Source organism: Strigops habroptila, chromosome 8, assembly GCF_004027225.2.
Source record: "Strigops habroptila isolate Jane chromosome 8, bStrHab1.2.pri, whole genome shotgun sequence".
Classification (NCBI taxonomy): Eukaryota; Metazoa; Chordata; class Aves; order Psittaciformes; family Psittacidae; genus Strigops; species Strigops habroptila.
In genome coordinates this window covers 24154244-24174553 of record NC_044284.2, presented here as the reverse complement: position 1 = coordinate 24174553, position 20310 = coordinate 24154244, and the positions used below count along the sequence as shown (strand labels likewise).

The 20310-nt window shown below is 35.7% G+C and overlaps 1 protein-coding gene across 2 annotated transcripts in view; it reads left to right on the top strand.

Moving 5' to 3' along the window:
• Nucleotides 1-20078, top strand: part of HLTF (helicase like transcription factor) — a 28059-nt gene extending 7981 nt beyond the window's left edge. Inside the window, exons 10-25 of one of the 2 annotated variants that reach the window (XM_030493578.1) lie at nt 1298-1385; nt 2092-2171; nt 3046-3135; nt 3358-3455; nt 4778-4921; nt 5775-5913; nt 6667-6802; nt 7090-7269; nt 7707-7831; nt 8988-9166; nt 12393-12521; nt 13956-14068; nt 14227-14407; nt 17349-17429; nt 18139-18303; nt 19481-20078. In XM_030493578.1, the coding sequence (XP_030349438.1) occupies nt 1298-1385; nt 2092-2171; nt 3046-3135; nt 3358-3455; nt 4778-4921; nt 5775-5913; nt 6667-6802; nt 7090-7269; nt 7707-7831; nt 8988-9166; nt 12393-12521; nt 13956-14068; nt 14227-14407; nt 17349-17429; nt 18139-18291 (1916 nt within the window). In that variant the 3' untranslated portion in view covers nt 18292-18303; nt 19481-20078. Of the gene's footprint in view, nt 1-1297; nt 1386-2091; nt 2172-3045; nt 3136-3357; nt 3456-4777; nt 4922-5774; nt 5914-6666; nt 6803-7089; nt 7270-7706; nt 7832-8987; nt 9167-12392; nt 12522-13955; nt 14069-14226; nt 14408-17348; nt 17430-18138 lie in introns of both variants that reach the window. The other variant, XM_030493577.1, reaches the window with a different exon arrangement.
• Nucleotides 20079-20310: the final 232 nt, after the last annotated feature.

Sequence of the window (20310 nt, the reverse complement as noted above, 5' to 3'; positions counted from 1 at the left end):
ACCTCACCTAGTTCCAACCCCCCTGCCGTGGCCAGGGACACCTTCCACTAGACCAGATTGCTCAAAGCCCCATCCAGCCTGGCCTTGAACACTGCCAGGGACTGAGCATTCCCAGCTTTCTTCGGCAGCTTTTTCCAGTGCTTCACCACTCTCACAGTAAAGAAACGTAAAAGTAGAATAGATGAAAGGGACTGATAAGAGAGAACACATTAGTATGAAGTGCTTCTGGTGAACGTTATTTTTACCAGTACTCTGGAAAGGAGGAAAAGCAGACTTTCATGAGGTCAATATTGAGTGTTGCCAGAAAAAACAGAACCTTTACCAAAGCTGAAAAACCTAATAGCATCCAAATTTTTTTTTGTTTTGTTCCAGAGTATCAACCATTTTAATGAGTTACTGTTTACAGCAGTGAGGGGAGAGCTTGTTTCTACTATTATTTAATATGAAAAAAAGTGATAATAACATCTTTCAAGCCCTTACTACACCTTGTCTTCAATTTCTCATTCTATTATACATTAAATTGATATCTATTTATTGAGTCTTTGCAAGTTTTGCCATCTTCAGGATTGTATTAAATCTATATTAAAGTTTAAATCTGGAATCAAGCACGAATTCACCTACCTGAGTTATACCAAAACTCTTTCCGCAAGCACCGATGCCTTCAGTTTTGATAGCAGCTCTGTCCTGATGTGTTTTCTTTTTTGCATTTGCTTCTGATCTACAGAGTGCAGAGGTGATGTTTTGTTCAGTACCTGATAAAGACCCTAAGAAAACAAACAAAACCCCACCAAAACCCCCAAACCAAAACAACTCCCCTTGCAACACCCCTAACACCTCACCCAGGCATTTGTGATGTTACCACATTTTTTCTTTTAATGTTGCTATTGTTCATTTAGCTTTAGGCAATGTACAAATTAGTAAGGTGAAACCTTACTAGTTAATGATTGTTATTAATTAGTAAGGTCATTTAGCATTATTTAAGACTTCTATAAAGAACTTTATTGTTAACAGCGCAATGCTTACATTTGTGTTTTTCCTCTTTACTTGGCAGTTTGTTTTTGATCACTTGCAAACACAGTACGTGTTTTATGACTTCAAAAATATTTAAGATTGTTTAAAGAGTATTTTTATTTTTCATTTTTGGTCACAGTATCAGTAGCACTTGTCCCATGCAGAACTAAGGTGGTTTTAAAGGAAGTTCACACTTGTTCTTGATTAAGTTGTTTTATGCTAAAGTTGGTTTGATAATCGAGCTTAAGACTGTATATTTTTCATAAGTACCATTTTCTTTATGAAGACTCTAGCAATGTGATGGACCCTGCTGTTTCTAGCATAAAAAAGTTGGAAACTACTCTGCTGAAATACTCAAGTTGTCTTCCAAAAAGGTACATGATTGGAATAATCTTTTTGTTGGTTCGATGCATAGATTTTGAGTAAATATAAAGTGATAGGTGGCTATTACTAACCGTAGCCTAAAGTGTGTTCCTGCTTTCTTCTCACCTTTCAGTATGCTGTAGTTCTGCTTACATTTATCATAAGTGTTCTGTATCTGTGTTGCACTTTGGAATATATTAAAAAAGCATTTACTCATTCACCGTGGTTTGTGTGACTGCTTGCTTGCTTGTCTCCTTCGCTAGTAAAGGTGTCTAATGTCATCAGTGTGTGGCATGTTAAAAAACAGTCTGTGAAGTAAATCTTTCTTCTAGTATCAGTTGGGTTTTTAAGTGTTTAGACATACTTTGCAGGCATGTTTCTGTCAGGAACAGCTTTGAGCTGATGAAGTTGTGAAGCTTACTAACATGTTTGAGCTTTCCCACCACACTAGCCTCTTATAATTCCTGTGAACTTCAGTGATAATCTGTACCAAGTTTTATGAGCATCGTTCACCCTGCAGCTCTGTGTTCTGTGCTTTCCTTTTTCAAATCCTTATAATCAGTGAATTCTCAAATCATAGTGGTATCTTGTTTGCCATGTCAAGTTCATTTGCTTAACGCTCTTGAGATTTACTATGTAAATTAAAGCAGTAGTAGAGTTGTGGGGTTTTTTTCTTTCTCTGTCTTTTTTTCTCCTTTCTTAATGATGATACCTTAGTGATAAAGCCAAGAAACCCAGATATTCAGGAAGCAGTGACTTGGATGAGTCTGAAGAATTGCTACGGAAACAAACCAAAAGTAAGTTGCAAGGAATTTTCTTTTTATTAGTTGGTTACTGTGACACCTCGTGTCTGTCTTCCGGAAGCCAACCCGAAAAGGATTTCTAATTAACCGGAAAAGGAATTAACTAAACTTGGCGGGTTTTGTGCTTTGGTTTTTGTGTTTTGCTCAACCAGAACTTTTAAGCAGAAAATTTTACACATTGCTGAGCAGAAAAGCAGTGTTCTAGTTTCAAGTGTTGCGGTCTGTTTCCTTAGCTAAAGGAGAGGTGGTGTAACAAGCTACAAGCAGGGTAAAACAGATGATGAAAAACACCAATTATTAAGACTTCTGGAGTTTGACATAGACTGGTTGCCAGGGCCACTACGGTTGGAAAAAAAATTCAAAAAATTAAGTTGGTTTTTTTTGTGGTAAATACCTGAAGTGTGGTCTTGAAGAGGCAAGAACACATGTCATTTGTTGAACTAAATATCTTGCATGGAACTAAAAAAAAGGGGCTAATGGCACTCTGGAGTAAGCAGTCAAGTTTAGGTTTAAAATACTGAGTGAAACCTATGCTAAGGTAAATGGCTGGTAAACTGCATTCCTCTGAAGACTCATACCCTCAAATAGATGTATAAGATACTATATTTCTGCACATACACCTCTCAGACTTCAAGGAATATCTGGATGATGCTCTTAGTCATATGGTTTAGTTTTAGGTAGTCCTGCAAGGAGCAGGGAGTTGGACTTGATGATCCTTATGGGTCCCTTCCAACTTGTGATATTCTACATTATTGCGTAGGAAAGGAGAAGTAATCTGGTTAACGGGCTTAATGAAATGTGTCATAAAAATAAATGCACACATATGCTCTGCATGATGTGAAAAATCTGTGTGTTGGGCTTTTTGCAGCAACTTCCTGTGTTATCCAAGAAGACCCAGGCTTTGCATCTGTTCTTCTACCTTCATCTGCTTCTTTAAAAAGAGGAACAAAGAGAAAAGGTAATGAAGGAATAAAAATAATACTGTTTTCTGAGGGTTTTTTTAAGCATAAGTATTATGCATATGTAACTTAATAAATGAAACTTATGTCTTTGTAAATAGCTTTGGTGCTGCAGGTGAAGAAATTTAGAAAGGACTTTCAGAGAACCATAAGTTTTTTTAACTTCTACTTTGCTTTGAAGTGAGCTGTTACGCCACTACGTATGACTTCTGTTTTCTCAGGTACCACTAGCATTCAGTCAGTTGAGACGAAATATTCTGGTGATGGCCCCAGCGCAACGCTGATTGTATGTCCACTGTCTGTCTTAAGCAACTGGATTGTAAGTGCTAAGCTTTCTAAATGTGTGTAGGTGATGTGTGTTGATTATGATGCAGTAGAAATAGTACTCCCTATAGTCTCTCATGCTAGTAAAAATCATGGTTTTCCTTTTTTATGAAACAGCTGCTTTCATGAGGGAGGTTTATTTGATAGAAATTTTAAAACTGGAATAGTATTGTAATGAGAGTGCTGTTCCATGAGTAGCGAGCTCACTTTCCATTCCCTGCTTTTGACTACGCAGATTCACTTTGGCACTTCTGGAACTTGGGTGATTTAACTCCTTAAACCAGATGAAGAAGGTGAAAAAGACAGGTCCTTCTTCTTGCATGCTCAGAATAAAATACTGATGTTCTTTATTGATAATATATGTGACATTAACTAGAGGTGTTCGATTATTGGCACACTGTTCATGATCTGTGGGAGTAGGTCTGCTAGGGTGAACAGGCTGAAGGACCCCCCTCTAGCTCTGTCTCTGCATTGGTTAATTTTTGTTTTGCTTTCATGACATTTTGAATACAAATATTAAGGGGATCTCTTCAACTTTCAAGTTGTGTTTTATCTGGAAGGTTTTGCTGTCTGTGGTTAGAACATTAGTAAGAAAAGGAAACAATCTTAGATTATATGTAAAACACTAATATAATTGGGAAACATCAGATCATGTAAAATAAATAAATAAATACTCTTTTTATCAATTCAAAACCAAATCAGTATTTAAAAAGAAAACTTGAGAGTCTGGTGCTTCAAAAATTAAAATTTTTTGTTTGTTTTTTGTTTTTTGGGTTTTTTTTTTATTGGCTGTCAAGATTAGTGTATGCTGAGTGGTTCACAGCACAAATGTAGGGAATATACACTGGTGTTAAAATGAATACTTCAACAATTGTGCTGTTATTTATGTTAAAATGTAGGTCATTAACCCAGTAAGGTTATGAAAGAATGAAAACAGAGAAGATGAAGGTAGAAAGTGAAAAAGAAACATAAAAGCTCTTCCATTACAGTTTGGGAGGAACAGCGGGTTTTGAAGTGCATATACCATCAGGATGTGAATTAATACTGTGCAAAAAGTAGAGCTAAAGTTATCAGAATGTGATACTGTATCTATTACTAATGTCTGAGGTGACTACTTCTGGTCCCTCTTTTCACCTGGGGGGAGAGGTAAAAAGAAACCCAGATTCAAATGACTTTTGTTTATATAAAGTGGATGTAGAATGTCAGAGAGCTAGAGGAAGTGTTTTTTAGCTAAGGCAACTTTATAAGAATATTATTCTAACAGTCATGTAGTTAACAAAGTATCTTTTTGGTGACTTTTGGCAACTCTTCTTTCAGGACCAGTTTGAACAACACATTCACCAAAATTTTCATGTTAATATTTATGTTTATTACGGTTCTGACCGTAGCAGAGACCCATCGTTTCTTTCAGAACAAGACATTGTACTGACAACATACAACATCTTGGCTACTGATTACGGAGTAAGTAAATAAGAAAAAGTGTTCTTTGAAGATCTCTTACTGTTCAGGACTTCCAGTGTTTGGGCTAATGATGGCAGTATATTCAAGTACTATTCTGGCAGGTAATCAAAAGGTTATAGTTGTAGTTTTGCTTTACATACTTTCTTACCGGTTTGCTGTGATAACTGACAGAGGGGTTTTATTTTTTTTTTTTTTTTTTTTTTTTTATTTTTTTAAATTATTTTTTTTTATTTTTTATTTTTATTTTTTTTAATTGATTGCATCTGTAGAGAAAACTATTTGGCTGCAATTACGATAACTTAAGGAAGACAGTTTTTAAGGATAGAAAAGAATGGCAAGTATGTAAATCTTCCCACATCTCGGTGGTGTGAGGTCCCATTTCTGGCTTTCCCTATTAAATTCAAAGAATATGGAACACATAAAAATGTAGTTCCATAGTTCTTGTTGACGCAGTAGCTCATTGCATGAGATGTATTTGTAAAGTCATGTTTTTATAGAAATTCCAGCCTTTTTAAAAGCCTGAAGATTTACATCTTTAAATACAACATTAGCTCTGTGATAAATTGTCCATTTCTCTGTGTCTTTGAAGCCTTTCTTTTCAGGCTGAGCTTATTTTTGCTGCAGCTAATTCCTCATACTGAATATGAGAAGACTGGTAGCATTTTCCAGGAATCCTTAAATCTAAAAGGAGGAATGCCTCATTCTTAGTTTTGCTCTTCTGTACTGATAAATAAACAAGGTGTACATAAATGCTCTCCAATATTAATTGCAGAATTGTTATATTAATAGCTTGCTTAATCCAAATTGCAAAAAAGTATTTTGAGTCAAAGATTAAAAAAATACTGTGTTTCAGATGAGAGGTGACAGCCCTTTACACAAAGTCACATGGCTGAGAATTGTGTTGGATGAGGGGCACACTATACGGAATCCAAATGCTCAGCAAACTAAAGCTGCCTTAAATCTGGATGGACACAGAAGATGGGTACTTACAGGTAAAATACTTGACACCAGAGGAAATGCAGTGCAGATTGTCTTAGTATAACACTATCTTGTGTTTCCGCTTGGTGTTTCTGCTTTGTATTTTTCTGGAAGATGTCTGGGTTAATGTCGGTCTGTCTCAGATTCATTTGGAATGTTTTTAAACTTGCATTTTAGCAGTGATTTAGGTGTGTCTTCTTTTAGTTGCTTTTCATTTTGTTTGCTTGGTTTTATATGGGGGTTGGGGTTTTTTTTTGCTGGTCTTTTTTTGTTTTTTTCAGTTTTTATTCAGTTAGACAAATTTTAAAATAACTTTTGATACACAGGTTTGATGGAAGTGCAAGGAGAAAGGGACCTATTTATGATCTGGCATGTTATGTCAGTTAGAAGTTCACACTTTTATGTACTTACTGAAACCTCAGTAGCTTTTGAAATGCAATAGTCATCCTGAAAACTGCCAGGGACCACGCAAGTGTTTGATCCTTAAATGTAACTTAAAGTATATAATGATGTAACCGCTGCTGGTGAAGCTGAAATGGAAAAATGAACATCCAAGTCCTTCTAGAGAGCTGCAGTTTTCTCACTTGTATATTTAACTGTTTTGTGATAATTCAATTAAAAAAATATGTATTATACTTAATGACCTGGCAGCCTAGTTATGAGAGACCTCATCCATGGTGTATGGTTTGAAGAAGGCACTGAACTTTGACTAATAATTTGGTTTTTTACTTTCTTTGAGGTTTTACAATCTTTTGTTTTCTTTTTAGGCACTCCTATTCAGAATTCTGTAAAGGATTTATGGTCACTTATTTCCTTCTTAAAACTGAAACCTTTTACTGATCGAGAGTGGTGGCACAGAACAATTCAACGTCCAGTCACAATGGGAGCTCCAGGAGGACTTGGGTATGACGTGTTCCCAAAGGGTTTGTGAAAGAGTATGACTAGCAGTGCTTGGGCAATGTGACTACTTAGTGTTTCGCGCTTGAAATTGAAATGCGTTTGATAACAGTTCTTATTTCAATTTTGTAGTTAATATGAAATGATTCAAATTATTTGGTGTTTCAGATTAATTGTACTATTGGTCTTGGATTTTGTATAGAACATGTATTTATGCAATAAACTAGAAAAACAAAAGTGAAAATGAACCAACCCCAGCTGGGTAATATATTGTTGATATATATCTTTTTTAGACGTTTACAGTCTCTGATTAGGAGTATTACCCTTAGAAGAACCAAAAAAAGTAAGATTAAAGGAAAACCTGTTTTGGAGTTACCAGAACGAAAAGTACTCATTCAACATATTACACTCACAGAGGAAGAGAGACAAATCTATCAGTCTGTGAAGAAGGAGGGCAAAGCTGCTATTAGCAGGTGAGTAGAAGGCTTTCTTAATCCTGAAGGTTGGAGTTTGATACCACAAACTTAGTGTTTTGGAAGTTTTGATTATGTTAGCTCTACTAGCAAAGTGTATCAATTTGTATGCTTTAAGCTAAAAATTGCAAATTAGTATAGCATCTGTTCAACTCTGAAGAGTGAAGTACAGACAATTGCAGAGCTATGTATTAGAAAGGGATACTGAATATGTAAAGAATGTCCTTAGAATTTTTGTGCCCATGTGTTAGTGTTTCTTCTAGGTAGAACATGCTACTGGTAGCCTTCTGTGCCTTGTTACACAAGAGGATTTGAGAGAATTATATTCAAACAGGAAAGTGAAAAATTAGAATATCATTCTAACAGACTTCATCACTTGACGTAATCTCTTACTTCAGGCTGTAGCATTTCACACTAACAATAAAACTTATGTTCAGATTTTTCAGTGAAGGGACTGTACTGGCTCACTATGCTGACATCCTTGGTGTCCTCCTCAGATTGAGGCAGCTTTGTTGTCATCCTCGTCTTTGTATAAATACATCTTCGTCTAGTTTTTCAGCTGGTGAGTGAATGCTTTTGGTTCCTGTGTTTCTAAAAACAGGACTTGCACTTTGTATTCAAGAACAGAAACACGTTTGTGTGTTTTCCAAGCTTTCTAGCTTCAGCCTTCCTCTTTTCAGCTTGCATTTTTGAACTTTTAGCTTTATTACCTTTATTTTTTTCATACCATATGTTTGAGAAGTGGATACCCTAGCACATATTCAGATATGAACAAAGAGGACCTCTATAGAGCCAAAATGCACAAGGCTTGTTAAAGAGCAGTGTATCTGTTGTAATAATTTACAGAAGTGCATTTACAGTAAATTTTTTTCTTTGCCTCGGGAGAGGAGATGTAGAGGAGCTTTTGGAAATGGCTTGTAGATTGGTAGCTCTGTCAGCAGAACCATTGCCTCTTCAGCAGAATGGGAAACTGACTTTGTTATGGCTGTAAGGAAGGGTAAAAGAAGAGTGAAATTTTATTTTTGACAAGCCAGAACTGTACAGCTGCATAGTGTTAAAAACTGTATGCATTTCTTTCAGAAGAAAGTAGTCTGTTTGAAATACTCTAAATTTGAGAATTCTCAAATTTGATATTTTGAAAAATCCTATTTTGAGATGCCATTGGTTATAGGTGTGGTTTTTCAGGAAACTAAAAGACCGTGAGATATGGTCAGAATCTTGTTTAGAAAGTTGTAATTTATTTTCCTGAAAAATACAGGGTGGAGAAGTGATTGGATAATTGTTCAACAATTATTTAGAAGTTAATTAGTGACTAGTCTGATTTGAATTTCTTAAAAAAGTAAAATAAAGCAATCTTAACCATAAATTACGTCAACTCCGTAGCATTGTTCCTACCTAAACAGCTGCCATATGAAAATTGCTTGTTCCCATTAGGCATTGTGTTGCACACGTACTTACCACTGAGCCTGCAGTCGAGGTTCTTAGAATTCTAATTACCATTTTTCCAAGTAAGATTGCTCTTAATGTGTTTTGAAATCGTAGGTTGGAATTTTCTGTAGTATTGGCCAGTTTGTGGTTTTATACATTGTAGCCTATATCCTCATTGTGTACAAACTGTCCTAGTTGCATTTTGATTAGTAGATGTGTTTGATGTGTGCCACCTCAGAGTGTTTCCCCTATAGAAATCTCTGTTTCTAAGTATCTTTCTATATTTGCAGATAGTAAAACTCCTGAAGAAGTGCATGAGATGTTAGTGAATAAAATGAAGTTGGTTCTGAGCTCTGGTTCAGATGAAGAATGCGCAGTTTGCTTGGAATCGCTGACTGTTCCTGTGATAACACGCTGTGCGCATGTGTTTTGTAGGCCGTGTATTTTTGAAGTCATTAGAAGTGAACAGGTTGGTTGTTCTATGGTTGCAATTAATTGTAATGGCTATTTGAAAGTGATGAACTGGTATCACCAGAAGGACATCTAACTATTGTTCTTTTAAATCGTACACGAACAGTGTAAACCTAGTTATCAGCAGAGTTATAAAAACTGTTGGCCTAAAGTCAAACTATTAAGAGCGGCTTTCAAAATGAACAGTTTTAAGGTTCACCAGTATTTTCAAAGACCTTTTCCCCAGCTCTCACCTTACTTTGTCCCTGCGTAAAAATGATGGCAACCAGTGCTGCATTGTGTTCCTCCATATGGCTTGATGCCTCTTTACTGCTTTTATGTGATGTGATGTATGTATATTTTGTTGTGCCTTAAAGAGGCCAAAGTTGGGTATTGGAAGTTGACTGTTGAAGTAAAACCATGTCTACTCTCCTTATTCCAAGCTGATAACCTTCTGCTGTGAAATAGCTGCCTTGCTAGAGGGCATCTTTATGGCCCTTCTCTGGACTGTCTCTGGAATAAGCTTGTGCATGAGAGTCTTCTAATTGCTTTTTTGAAAAACATAGTATGTCTTTTTCTTGTGTGCTTCTAAGCTATACTTTTTCTTCTTGTTTGCCTTTTCCTTTCTAGGGCAATCTGATAGTGTGGTAATCTCGCCATCGGTATCCAGTGCTGCGGCACTTCCTTTCTGGAATTGTACTCAGCCACAGTAGACCTGCAAGTGCCAGGCTAAACCTAGGTAGTGTTCTTTATAGGAGGTGGCAGGGGACAAATTAGTCCCTACTTGTGCATAATTAGTCAGCCCAACAAGACAAAGTTAGGAAGTGTTATCTACCTGGCACGCAGTTTTTTCATTGCCAGACACGCAAGGTTCTGATGCAGGTATCCCAGTTGAAAGTCTCTGAGAATTTTGAGGGGAAACTAGTAATGTGAAATTGTTCTCTAAGGAATAGAGAGGAAGCCTTTTCCCAGTGCAGAGGTTCTTGATATGTCTGTAGTAGAGTTAGTGCCCCTACTTAGCCTTCAGGTGTAGTTAGGCATGCAGAGAAATAAATCAGGTTATGAACTGATGGAACCTGTATTAGTTGACTGTACAGTCAAGTTATTTGCTGTGCTTTGTCTAGAAGGGACCTTGGAATCTGCAGAACTAGGGCCTTTGTCCAATCCCATGCTGTTCCAAAGATTGCTTACATAGTAGTGAAGTAGTAGATTCTGCTCTTTCTAAGTTGAACTGTCATGAGTTTCTAAAGCAGTGAGTAAGCTTTTCTTATGTTCATAATTCCTAATTTAAATCAATTTCCAAGGAAGTTTTTGCAGCTTCCAGCCAAAACACTGACAGACATCCAAATTCCAGAGTTGGGGAATTCACTGTTTCCAGTGAATGATAAGTATTTGTGCTAGTTTTGCATCTCATTTGGGTGGTTCCTGTGCCTGACTGGTTACAGTGCAACTCTCTCCTAGTAAATAGCTTGGGAAAGTACTTACCACCTGTAAAACAAAGCAAACCAACTTAAAACATACTCCCTCCTACAAAACAGCTTGGGTTCAAACAGGATTCTTTCAGGCAAGATGCCTGTGGTTTCCATTATTAATACAAGTGAGAACATTAAGCCATCAGCGAGGCATTGGGTGTGAAGCTGCCAGCTGAAGACTGCTGAGTGACAAGTTTGGCCTTTCATTGGTTACAAACTTGGAGAATATTTTATCTTTCTAATGTTAACCTAAAAATATATATGTTGAAATTGGAAAAACTTTCTTAGTAGTTAACAGCTTGAGAGTTAACACCGTAATTTCAGTCTTTCATTCAGGTTAGCTTCAGAAGCCCCAATAAAGCTGTAAATTAGTTTCTACAGAAATCTAATATCTAATGTCTCTGTGTATTAACTGCACTCTTGTAAAAAAAAAAAAAAAACAAACAAAAAAACAAAAAAACCCCACAAAACAAAAAAAACCCCAATCTTGCCAGATATACATGAAAACTTTTTTTTTCCCCCTAGTTGTTGATAGCGAGACAGTTTTTTCACTCTTACATACTTTCACTGCAAGTCTTGCATATTTGTATTGGCATTGTTTAGCTGCATTTTGGGTTTTTGTGGTGTTTTTGATCAGTACTAAATTGGAGAAGGGATGCAGAAAGGTGTGTATAACAAACTGAAAAGTCTCTATGAGCACTGTTAGGATTTTTTTTCCAGATTTATTAGAATTCATTAATTTTATCTTGTTACTGGAGGATTTTTTGGGATGCTGACAAATGGGGAATGGTTCATTTGTAACTACGTTTTGGAAACTTGCTTCAGGTTCCTTTGTGTTAACCTTTGAAGAGACAGAATCTTATCTTTCTTGCTGCAATAAATTCATGTATGCAGACTATGACAGCCAGCCTCTTTAACGGGCTAGAGGTTCATTCCAGATTAGCATCCCTCAGTATTCGTCTGCTTTGTGAGGTCTGCTCTGCAGCCTGTTTAAAGATGCCTTGGTTGTGTGGGCAGATTGCTATATAAACTGGGTTAGCTAATTTTAAAAGGTTGCTGTTAGGCAAAAGTTTTTTGTGTGTGTCGTTTTTGCTTTGCAAAGTTGTGTATTTGCATAGTGCACACAGTCTTTGTTAAACTTTGTGTGTAGTCTCATGGAAGTGCTATTGTATAAATTGTAAACTCTGCCTTATCTAGAGTATGCTTCAGAGAAAAAAAAACAACCCTTGGTGTTAAATTAATGCCTCATTTCTCGTGTCTGTTGGGGAAAAAGAAAAGATACCCTGTGTCTGGCCCTGACAAAGCATATTTCATCAGACTGCTATTATTTCTGTGCAGACTTTGAAGAAAAAGGGTAACAAGTCATTCATTGTAACTTTGTAACAAGAAAGATCTTGTCTTTGAAAGATGGTTCATTTTTCTGATATTTTAGTCTTCTCCCCATAGCCCAAATATTTGATTGCTTTTAAATCTTCAGCTGCTTATTTCAGGTATAAATATGCTCAGAAAGACAGCCACTTTTAAGGAAGAACGAGTGTTTTTAAAACATGTAGCATTTGTGTCACCTAACATTCTCAGAAATGTTTCTATTGTCCTGTCAGAAATGACAAAGCAGTTGTGTAACAAGAATGAATCCTTGAGGACATTTTTTTTTTTTTTTTTTTGTATTAACACCAATAATTTCCTGAAAGGTACTTTTAAAAGGTGATCTTTAGCACGCTAAATAATTTGATTTAATATGTTTCTTCTAATGTCATTTGGGTTTTTTTGTAGCCAAATGCCAAATGCCCTCTCTGTAGGAGTGAGCTTCGAGCAGAGCACTTGGTGGAATGTCCCCTAGAAGGGGAAATAGATTCCAGTAATGAAAAGAAGTCTGATCAGGAGTGGATATCCAGTTCAAAGGTACATTTCATTGTGTTTTATTTGGCTTTTGTTATTGTTTTGTAGAGCACTCTGTAGAACATTTATGTAAATATGCTGAACATACTTTACATATGCATAACTTTATTATTTGAGAGTCTTCCTAGTCTAGTCAGCACAGGAGAAAATATGTAATAAAATCTTATCACAAACTTTGCAGCAGGGAAACAAGAGAAAAGGAGCGCCAGTTGTAACTTGCTGATGGTCATTGTGCTGTACAGAAATGTGTACTAATTACGTGAGACTTTCGATAAAAGAGCTGTTGCTTTGCCTTTTTTTTCTGAAGGTTTCTGTGGGTATAGAACTACTATAGAATAGAAATTATTCAGCTCTTAATTTACTCTTGGGAACTAAAATCTGAATAAATCCTTTCTTAAAACTTGTCTAAAGAATATATATTTTGCTCTAGAGGGCAAAACTAACTGGGCATCTTATGTTCAATATAACACTTGTCAGATAAACTAGTGACATACTTTTATTTTGCTTTGCAGACCAGTTGCTCAAGGTCTGTCACATTTTTTGCCCCACTTTCATTGTGCGTTCACTGCAAGAAATTAAATCTTCCTGCTTGTACTTTGACCTGTTTGTTTTGAGATTGATTTTCTAAAACTTTAATTTTTTTATTTTAGTTTGTAATGAAGTTGTTATTCTTTCAAAACTTGGCTGTAAATTTATTCCCTAAAATTTTTTGTGTGGAGACATGAGACCTAATTTAGGACATTGTGCTCTAGAATAAATTTATTTATTTATTCATTAATTTTTATTTTTTACCTGGTGCAGTTACTTGCCTTCTTCAGTTAGTGGTTCTTTATATCATCATAGCTAAACCTTACGCAAGAAAACTGGCAATGTTCTTTTGCCTCAGATCCAATTCCCTGTTCTTTTTGTTCTCATGTTGGTCTCAAGAGTGCTTCTGGTGTCTCCTTATCTTTTGTCACACCTAGCTAAGGGTCTTGCATAACTTATTTGCCTGAATATTCCTGGGGGAAGCCTTTCTTGCTTCTTCAGTATTGCTAAGAACACTTGCCTCATGGCTGTGCCTTTCTTAAGCCTTACTTTTCAGAATTCCAGTACTCTTTTTTTTTTTTTTTTTTTTTTTTTTTTTTTTTTTTTTTCCCTTTTCTTTGTATGTCTTGGAGGTGGGGACTTTACTGACCCCTGACAGGCAGAAGTATGTCTGGAGAATTGGTTTGTGAATCCTCTTCCCCAAAGCACCATCAATCACCATTAAAAGTGCTCAACCCTTAGTTTCCTTTGGAAGCTGAAAGAAACCCTGCCCACAGAATTTAAGATTAATTCATTTAAAAGGTATTGCTGAACAGTGATTTCTCAGTTGATGTGAACTCATCAAAGCACTTACAGGAGTAGGATCTAATCAAGTCAGAATAAGCTGCATAAATCTTTATTTGATTTCAGATAAATGCTCTCATGCATGCTTTGATAGAACTACGGAGGGATGATCCAACTGCTAAATGTCTAGTTGTTTCTCAGTTTACAACTTTCCTGTCACTGATAGAAAATCCCTTGAAGTAAGTAGAACAACTGTCATTTTTAATAAACATGTTTTTACAGTGTTTTAGAAAATTTCTCAAAGTTTTTCAATATAGAGGTTGGGATTTTAATGTATTTATTTCCTGTTGTTACAGAAAATGGATTGGTAAATTGAACATTTTTACTTTCTCTTCAGAGAATCAGGGTTTGCCTTTACTCGTTTGGATGGGTCAATGGCTCAGAAGAAAAGAGTAGAAGCAATTCAGTGTTTCCAAAGCAGCCAAGCAGGATCCCCAACTGTAATGCTTTTGTCACTGAAAGCAGGTGGAGTTGGATTAAATCTGACAGCAGCTTCCCGAGTGTTTTTAATGGATCCCGTGAGTAATAGGTTTTTCATAATGATCTGGCTTACATCTAGGTGAATCTACTTCTGGTGTTTTCCTAGGAAGTACAAGGAAAGCCCCTCTGAGAATGAATGACACTGATGAGTACCTGTTAAAGGGCAAATAGCGGTTTTCTTAATTTGTTTCCCTGGCATGTTTTTATTCTAACACAATATTTTTGTGCTGTTATTTACTGTGAATGGAAAGAATGTTATTAGTATTGTTAACAAAGTGCCGTGACACAGTGTAGCATTTGATATCTGTGCCCTCTTTATTTCTTTCTCTTTCTTTCTGATACTTCTGAATGTGTTTTTCTGTTTGTTCTGTTTAATAACTTCAAAAGCCATAAAGTGAAAATTCAGGAACAGTGTATTTTTATTTTCCTGTGTTACAGTGTGTAGTGCTTCTCTGCTCTAGTCTCATCTGTTATTTTTGTGAATTTATTTAAAAAATGCAGACATTAGTCTGAGGTTACTTTTTGTAATTGTAGGAGACTGAGAAAGGTGGTGATACCTAAATTTATGATATTTTTTCCTCTCATTAAAGCACTTGGGAATGCAAAATCATTTGTAAAGAGTAAAAGTGTAAATTACGTTTATTGATAGCAAAATGATGTTCTTAAATTGGTTTATGTCTTTTTGTGTCATTGTACAAAACTGAATTTCCCTGTTCACTCTGTACTACTCTCCCTGATGTCCTGTTTTTTTGGCAGTTGGAAACTGAGACAAGTTCTGCAGTTTGTGCACTTGAAAACAAAATCAAAGTAAATTAAAATAATAGTGTAACTTTGGACTTGGGCATCTGGTTATACCAGTAATAAAGAAAAAGTACTAGATTGGGCATCAGATTAGTGATAACAACAGCATGAAGACAACAGCTATTTACTTAATAAACTAAAGGAATTAAATATGAGTGAGAATATGGAGCAGTTGCCTTGGAAAAGGTTTCTTATGAATTGTGGTACATCTTCACAAGTACTGTTTTTGTATGTGTTGCATTGAATAGTTCAGTTGGAAGGGACGTACAGCACCATACCACCATCTAGTCCACCTGTTTGGTTGGTCTTTTTTAACAATTCTCTGAATAAGAAAACTTATGGGAAGTCCAAGAGAATTTCAGTTTTCTGTGAAGATACCAAGGTGTTATGCATACACTGTCTTGCAGCAAGCAGTTGTAAGAAAATAAGCTAAGCATTGTTAACACTGAGTCATCTACAGTATATAGTTACATCTCACAAACCACAAACAAATATTGCTGCCTTTATACACCTATACCATTAAACAACTTCTCATCCTGCTGGTAACCATCTTATAATGGTAGCCACCCCAAGTGGCAGTGGTTGACTACTTATATTTGATGAAGAGGCAGTAGGACCACATGATCTTTATGATCTTATGTTCAGTGCTGAATGAGATGCAGTCATGCATTAGCATTCCTTGAAATGAATGAGCAGCAATAATAGGATTTAAGAAGCAGAACTACCTCTGGAGCCAGTGGAAAAAACCCAGTTTTTCTACTAAAATTCTGTGGATTTGTATAGAACTGTAGCTTAGAGGTCTGCTGAGAGGTGTTGTATCACAGTGCAAGGGAGTAACATTTACCCAACCATAGACTACGCCCCCACCTTTTTTACAGTTGTTTGTTTAAATACAATCGTATCTGCTGAATTCTCATCTTTAGGAAGAAATACAAACCTTTAATGTGAGAGTATCACAAGTATACAAGTGTCTCTGAGGCTCAAGTTTCTTTATATTTTCCCATGTAAAATACAGTATCCTTTGTACTAGATACTGCAGAAAGGCACAAAGGTATTGCAATTCAGTTTTCCTTTGGACTGTTGAGAGAAGGGTGAGAGTAGTATGCTTTGGTCCTGCTTGATTACACCGAAGATAGAATGGAACGTGTTTGTGCATGATTGGGCTAGGTCTTTCCTCAAGACATCGTCTTCTTCCTACAGTCAGATTAGTATTGGAATGGTTTGCCGTACGTAGCCAGGAATGTTCATCTTGCGGTGACAGATACATCATTTGTTTTACTTCTGCTCACTATTTTACATTGGAGAAGCAAGGCTTCTTTGGCTTTTATCTTGCAGCTTGATGTCTTAAGTGTGTTTAGGCATCAGAGGTTCTTAGAATCTAAATAAACTTTTTTGTGCTAGCTTAGTGCTGTTCTTTCCCCCATTCTATAGAAAGGAGTTGTTAAGAAGAGTTCCTAGGTAACTTTCATTACGTGGGTGACATGGCAAGGTGAGCACGTTGCATGAGACTTGCTTGTTACAGACAGAATACGATTACATTTTAGCTAGATTTAAATATATGTTCTATGACAACGAGTAGTATTACACCTTTAAATAGAAAAAACATGCTGGAAAAATGCAGAGCAGACTTGGCATTTCCCAAATCCTTATATTTAGTGTTATATCCTAAGTAGGAAAAGCTACACTATTATTTTGTGTTGTTTTAACTCCCTTGATGGTTATTGCATGTACTAATGGAAGTATACATGGCCTTCCTTTTTAAGAGTAAGGAGACTTAGTCTACTGATAAATTAACTGCCTGTGTTCAGCTGGTTTAGATTTTGTTATCAGGAAGAGTACTGAAGCAGTTAGTATATATGCTGTTTATTTCATAACTAAAATGATAACAAGATTGTTTTGATGTCTCCTAGACTCCTGACAAACTTAGTTTTTAAAGCATTTGCCTGTTTACAAGTTCCTGCTTGTTATGAATATATATCCAGAAGTTCTCAAAGCTTCCTTTATATTGGGATACTTAAGTGAGAAATTAGGTTGCGAGTAATGCATCTTCAAGCAGTATTTGTACAAGAGATGGTGGTACTTCCATCATCATCAAATAACTTCCTTGTGATTCTGTGGGCATTTTACTATGTATTTTGACCAGTGGTTATTTAACTTGTTCATTACTGCTATTGATAGGCTTGGAATCCTGCTGCAGAAGACCAATGTTTTGACAGATGTCACAGGCTGGGTCAGAAGCATAGTGTTGTTATTACTAAGGTGAGTTGAGAGATGATCTGTTGGACCACTGTTCTGGTTATGAATAAATAAATTTTTTTCCAAAAAAGCTTTACTGTATTTTTAAAAGAATTGTGACATCATAGTCTCACCAGTAAACTTAAAAGTTTTGATGTGACTTCTTTTAAGTGTGGGCTTTGGATTGTAAGATTTTATTAAATGTAAGCTATTTCCTGTGAAATAATAATTTTAGAAATCAGCTGTCCCTGTTGAAAGCTATTTGAAGTGATAAAATGGGTAGTATTGCTGTTGCCTGGCCTGGCTGTTAGCTTATTGTCTTTAAAGTACGTAGAATGCTTTTGCTTTTGTCATAGCAGCTTGTTCAGCTGCAGAAGAGCAGCTGGTATGTCTCATTAATACCCGGTCACAAAAAATGTTACTTGGGAAATTGAAGACTGGTTCTCTTCTCGTATAAGTAGTAAATAAGAGATAAATATTCTTCCAATAAGTGTTTAAAAAAAGGGGGGGCTGGGGGTGTGTTTAAAATGCAAACCCTTTTTCTCTAGCTACTCTATAACCCTTCCCTTTTGTGTTTGCTTCACAAAGTAATAACAAAATGTAACTGTGCTTTAGGCTTACTTAGCTATTTTTTTCCCCTAAAGTACGTAAATGTCTCATCCTAAACTTCTAATTAAAAAACAAAACCAAACCAAACCCCAACATTTCAATGGGGCTTTTTTTTGTATTTCAGTTCATTGTGAAGGATTCAGTGGAAGAAAATATGCTGAAAATTCAGAAAAAGAAGAGGGAACTTGCAGCAGGAGCCTTTGCTACCAAAAAGCCTTCAGCAAGTGAAATAAAACAAACCAAAATTAATGAAATTAAGGCTCTAATTGATTTATAGCTTGAAATTGTGGTAAAATAATATATTTAATATTTTAGTTAATATTGCTCTTCAAGTTACATGTCTCATGCTAACTTCTAATTTTGCTGTCTTTGCAGGCAAAACATAAATGCTTCACATAAACTATAAAATCTAATTTTCTCCTAAATGTTAATTTTAGAAATGCACAAACTTGTTTTGTATTCCTGAAATTTTGCTAGTGTTCACTCCTTCGAAATGTTGCCTGTTATGCACAGCGCTTAAGAACACATAAAAATCCCTGAAAACAGAAATGCATATTCATGCATTCTGATTTGCAAGAATTTCATGTCTTTTTAGAGGTAACAAAAGGTTTTGTCCTTCAGATAAAACCCTTAAGAAATGAATTAGCTTCATGTTTCAATCTTGGTGTTTCCCGATACCCAAACAGATCATCTGGATTGTTTGTTTCAGAATAGGTGGTCATTGACCACTTGAGAAAGAATTCTTACTTTTGCAGACTATGTTCAAAGATGGTATTTAATTTAAAGTTCTAAAATATTCTAAATGATACACAGGTGCAGCAGGGAGTTCCTCTGTTGATTACTTCTCAGGAGATAGTAAAAATGAAGTACTTAAAATTTGTAAAACTTTTGTAATATTTTACTTCCTTTAGGCAGAATTCCACTTATTTTTGTAAAAATAAAGGTTTTATGATTGAATAAAATGCTAGAATCATAGGCTTATATTGATAACATGCTTTCTTTTAGTTTCTGTAGACACTTTGAACAGTAAAACTATGCTATATGCAAAGTAGAATATGACCAACTCACTGGCCAATGAATCAGTTAGTCCTTGCAAAATAAATTAATAGCTGCCAGCTTTCTAACGGTTTTCTTGTGCTGCTAAGTGTTTTTTCAGTCCCATATATATGTCTTAATGGAATGCTGATCTGCATGCATCTTGATTTATATAGGAAGAATTCGGTAAGCTACTCATGTTCATGTACTGCAAAGTATTAAGTAGCACTGGAAAATCTCAGTTGAGTGTTCTTGTCTGTTCCTAATGCTGTACTGCCTTCCCTATAACGCTTAGACTTCGAATTGGAAGCAGAGATTGCTATATTTAGGTGCTATTTAGATTCTATGTTTAGATTCAGGAAGTGTGTTTGGCAGCAGAGAAATGGAATCTGACTTACTTCTAATGCCTTTCACCTTTTCTTATGTCTTAGAATACCCGTCAGCTGATTGTAAGATGAATTGTGAACATAGGAAATGGAAAAGGACTTGAGAAATAAAGGGAAGATGTCTGATATTTGGAGAAACAGTTAGCCAATGGAAGGAGTGAGAAAGGAATTCAGAATATGTAGCCCGATGCAGTTTTCTGGGGATCCAGCATCTTAGCTATGGAGAAAGGTGTGTTTTTAATTTTCTCTAATAGACTTAAAAGATGTGAATAATGGAAAACCCATGAACCCCAGTAACTGGTTGTTACTGGAAAGTTGACAAAAGAACAAGAAAAGAGTTACACATTATTTTTGTTGTTTGTTTTTTTTAAGTTTATATAACTTTGTGTTTTTGTGGTTCAGATTCTGCTGTTTAGAGATAAGCTGGAGAAATAATTCTGATTATGAATAAAAGACTTGACTTCGTGTCATTCTTTCAAAGTTAAAATTCCATGAGGAAGAGACACATTTCAATGGCTAGTCAAGCTACATCATTACTTGCATTAAAATATGCTGATGTTTTGCAGTGGCTAAGTTATGATTATGAAAACAATTACTAGTATAATTTTTCCTCTACTAGATGATGGTTTCCATGTTCCAAGGCCAAATAAAAACTTACTGCAGTTATTACTAAACTGTATGGCTAATTAAAGTATCTCCCAAAAAAGTCATTAATATATATGATAGAACAGTTAAAGGTCAAAGCTGAGAGCTGAAAAAGTCCCATTTGATTTGATCGACCAGTTACTTGGGTGGTTAAAAACCAGGGTGTTCTGGTTGATAAGGGTTTATTTTTGCTTTTCATGATCTGTAAGTAGTCTTTTAACTATTAATTA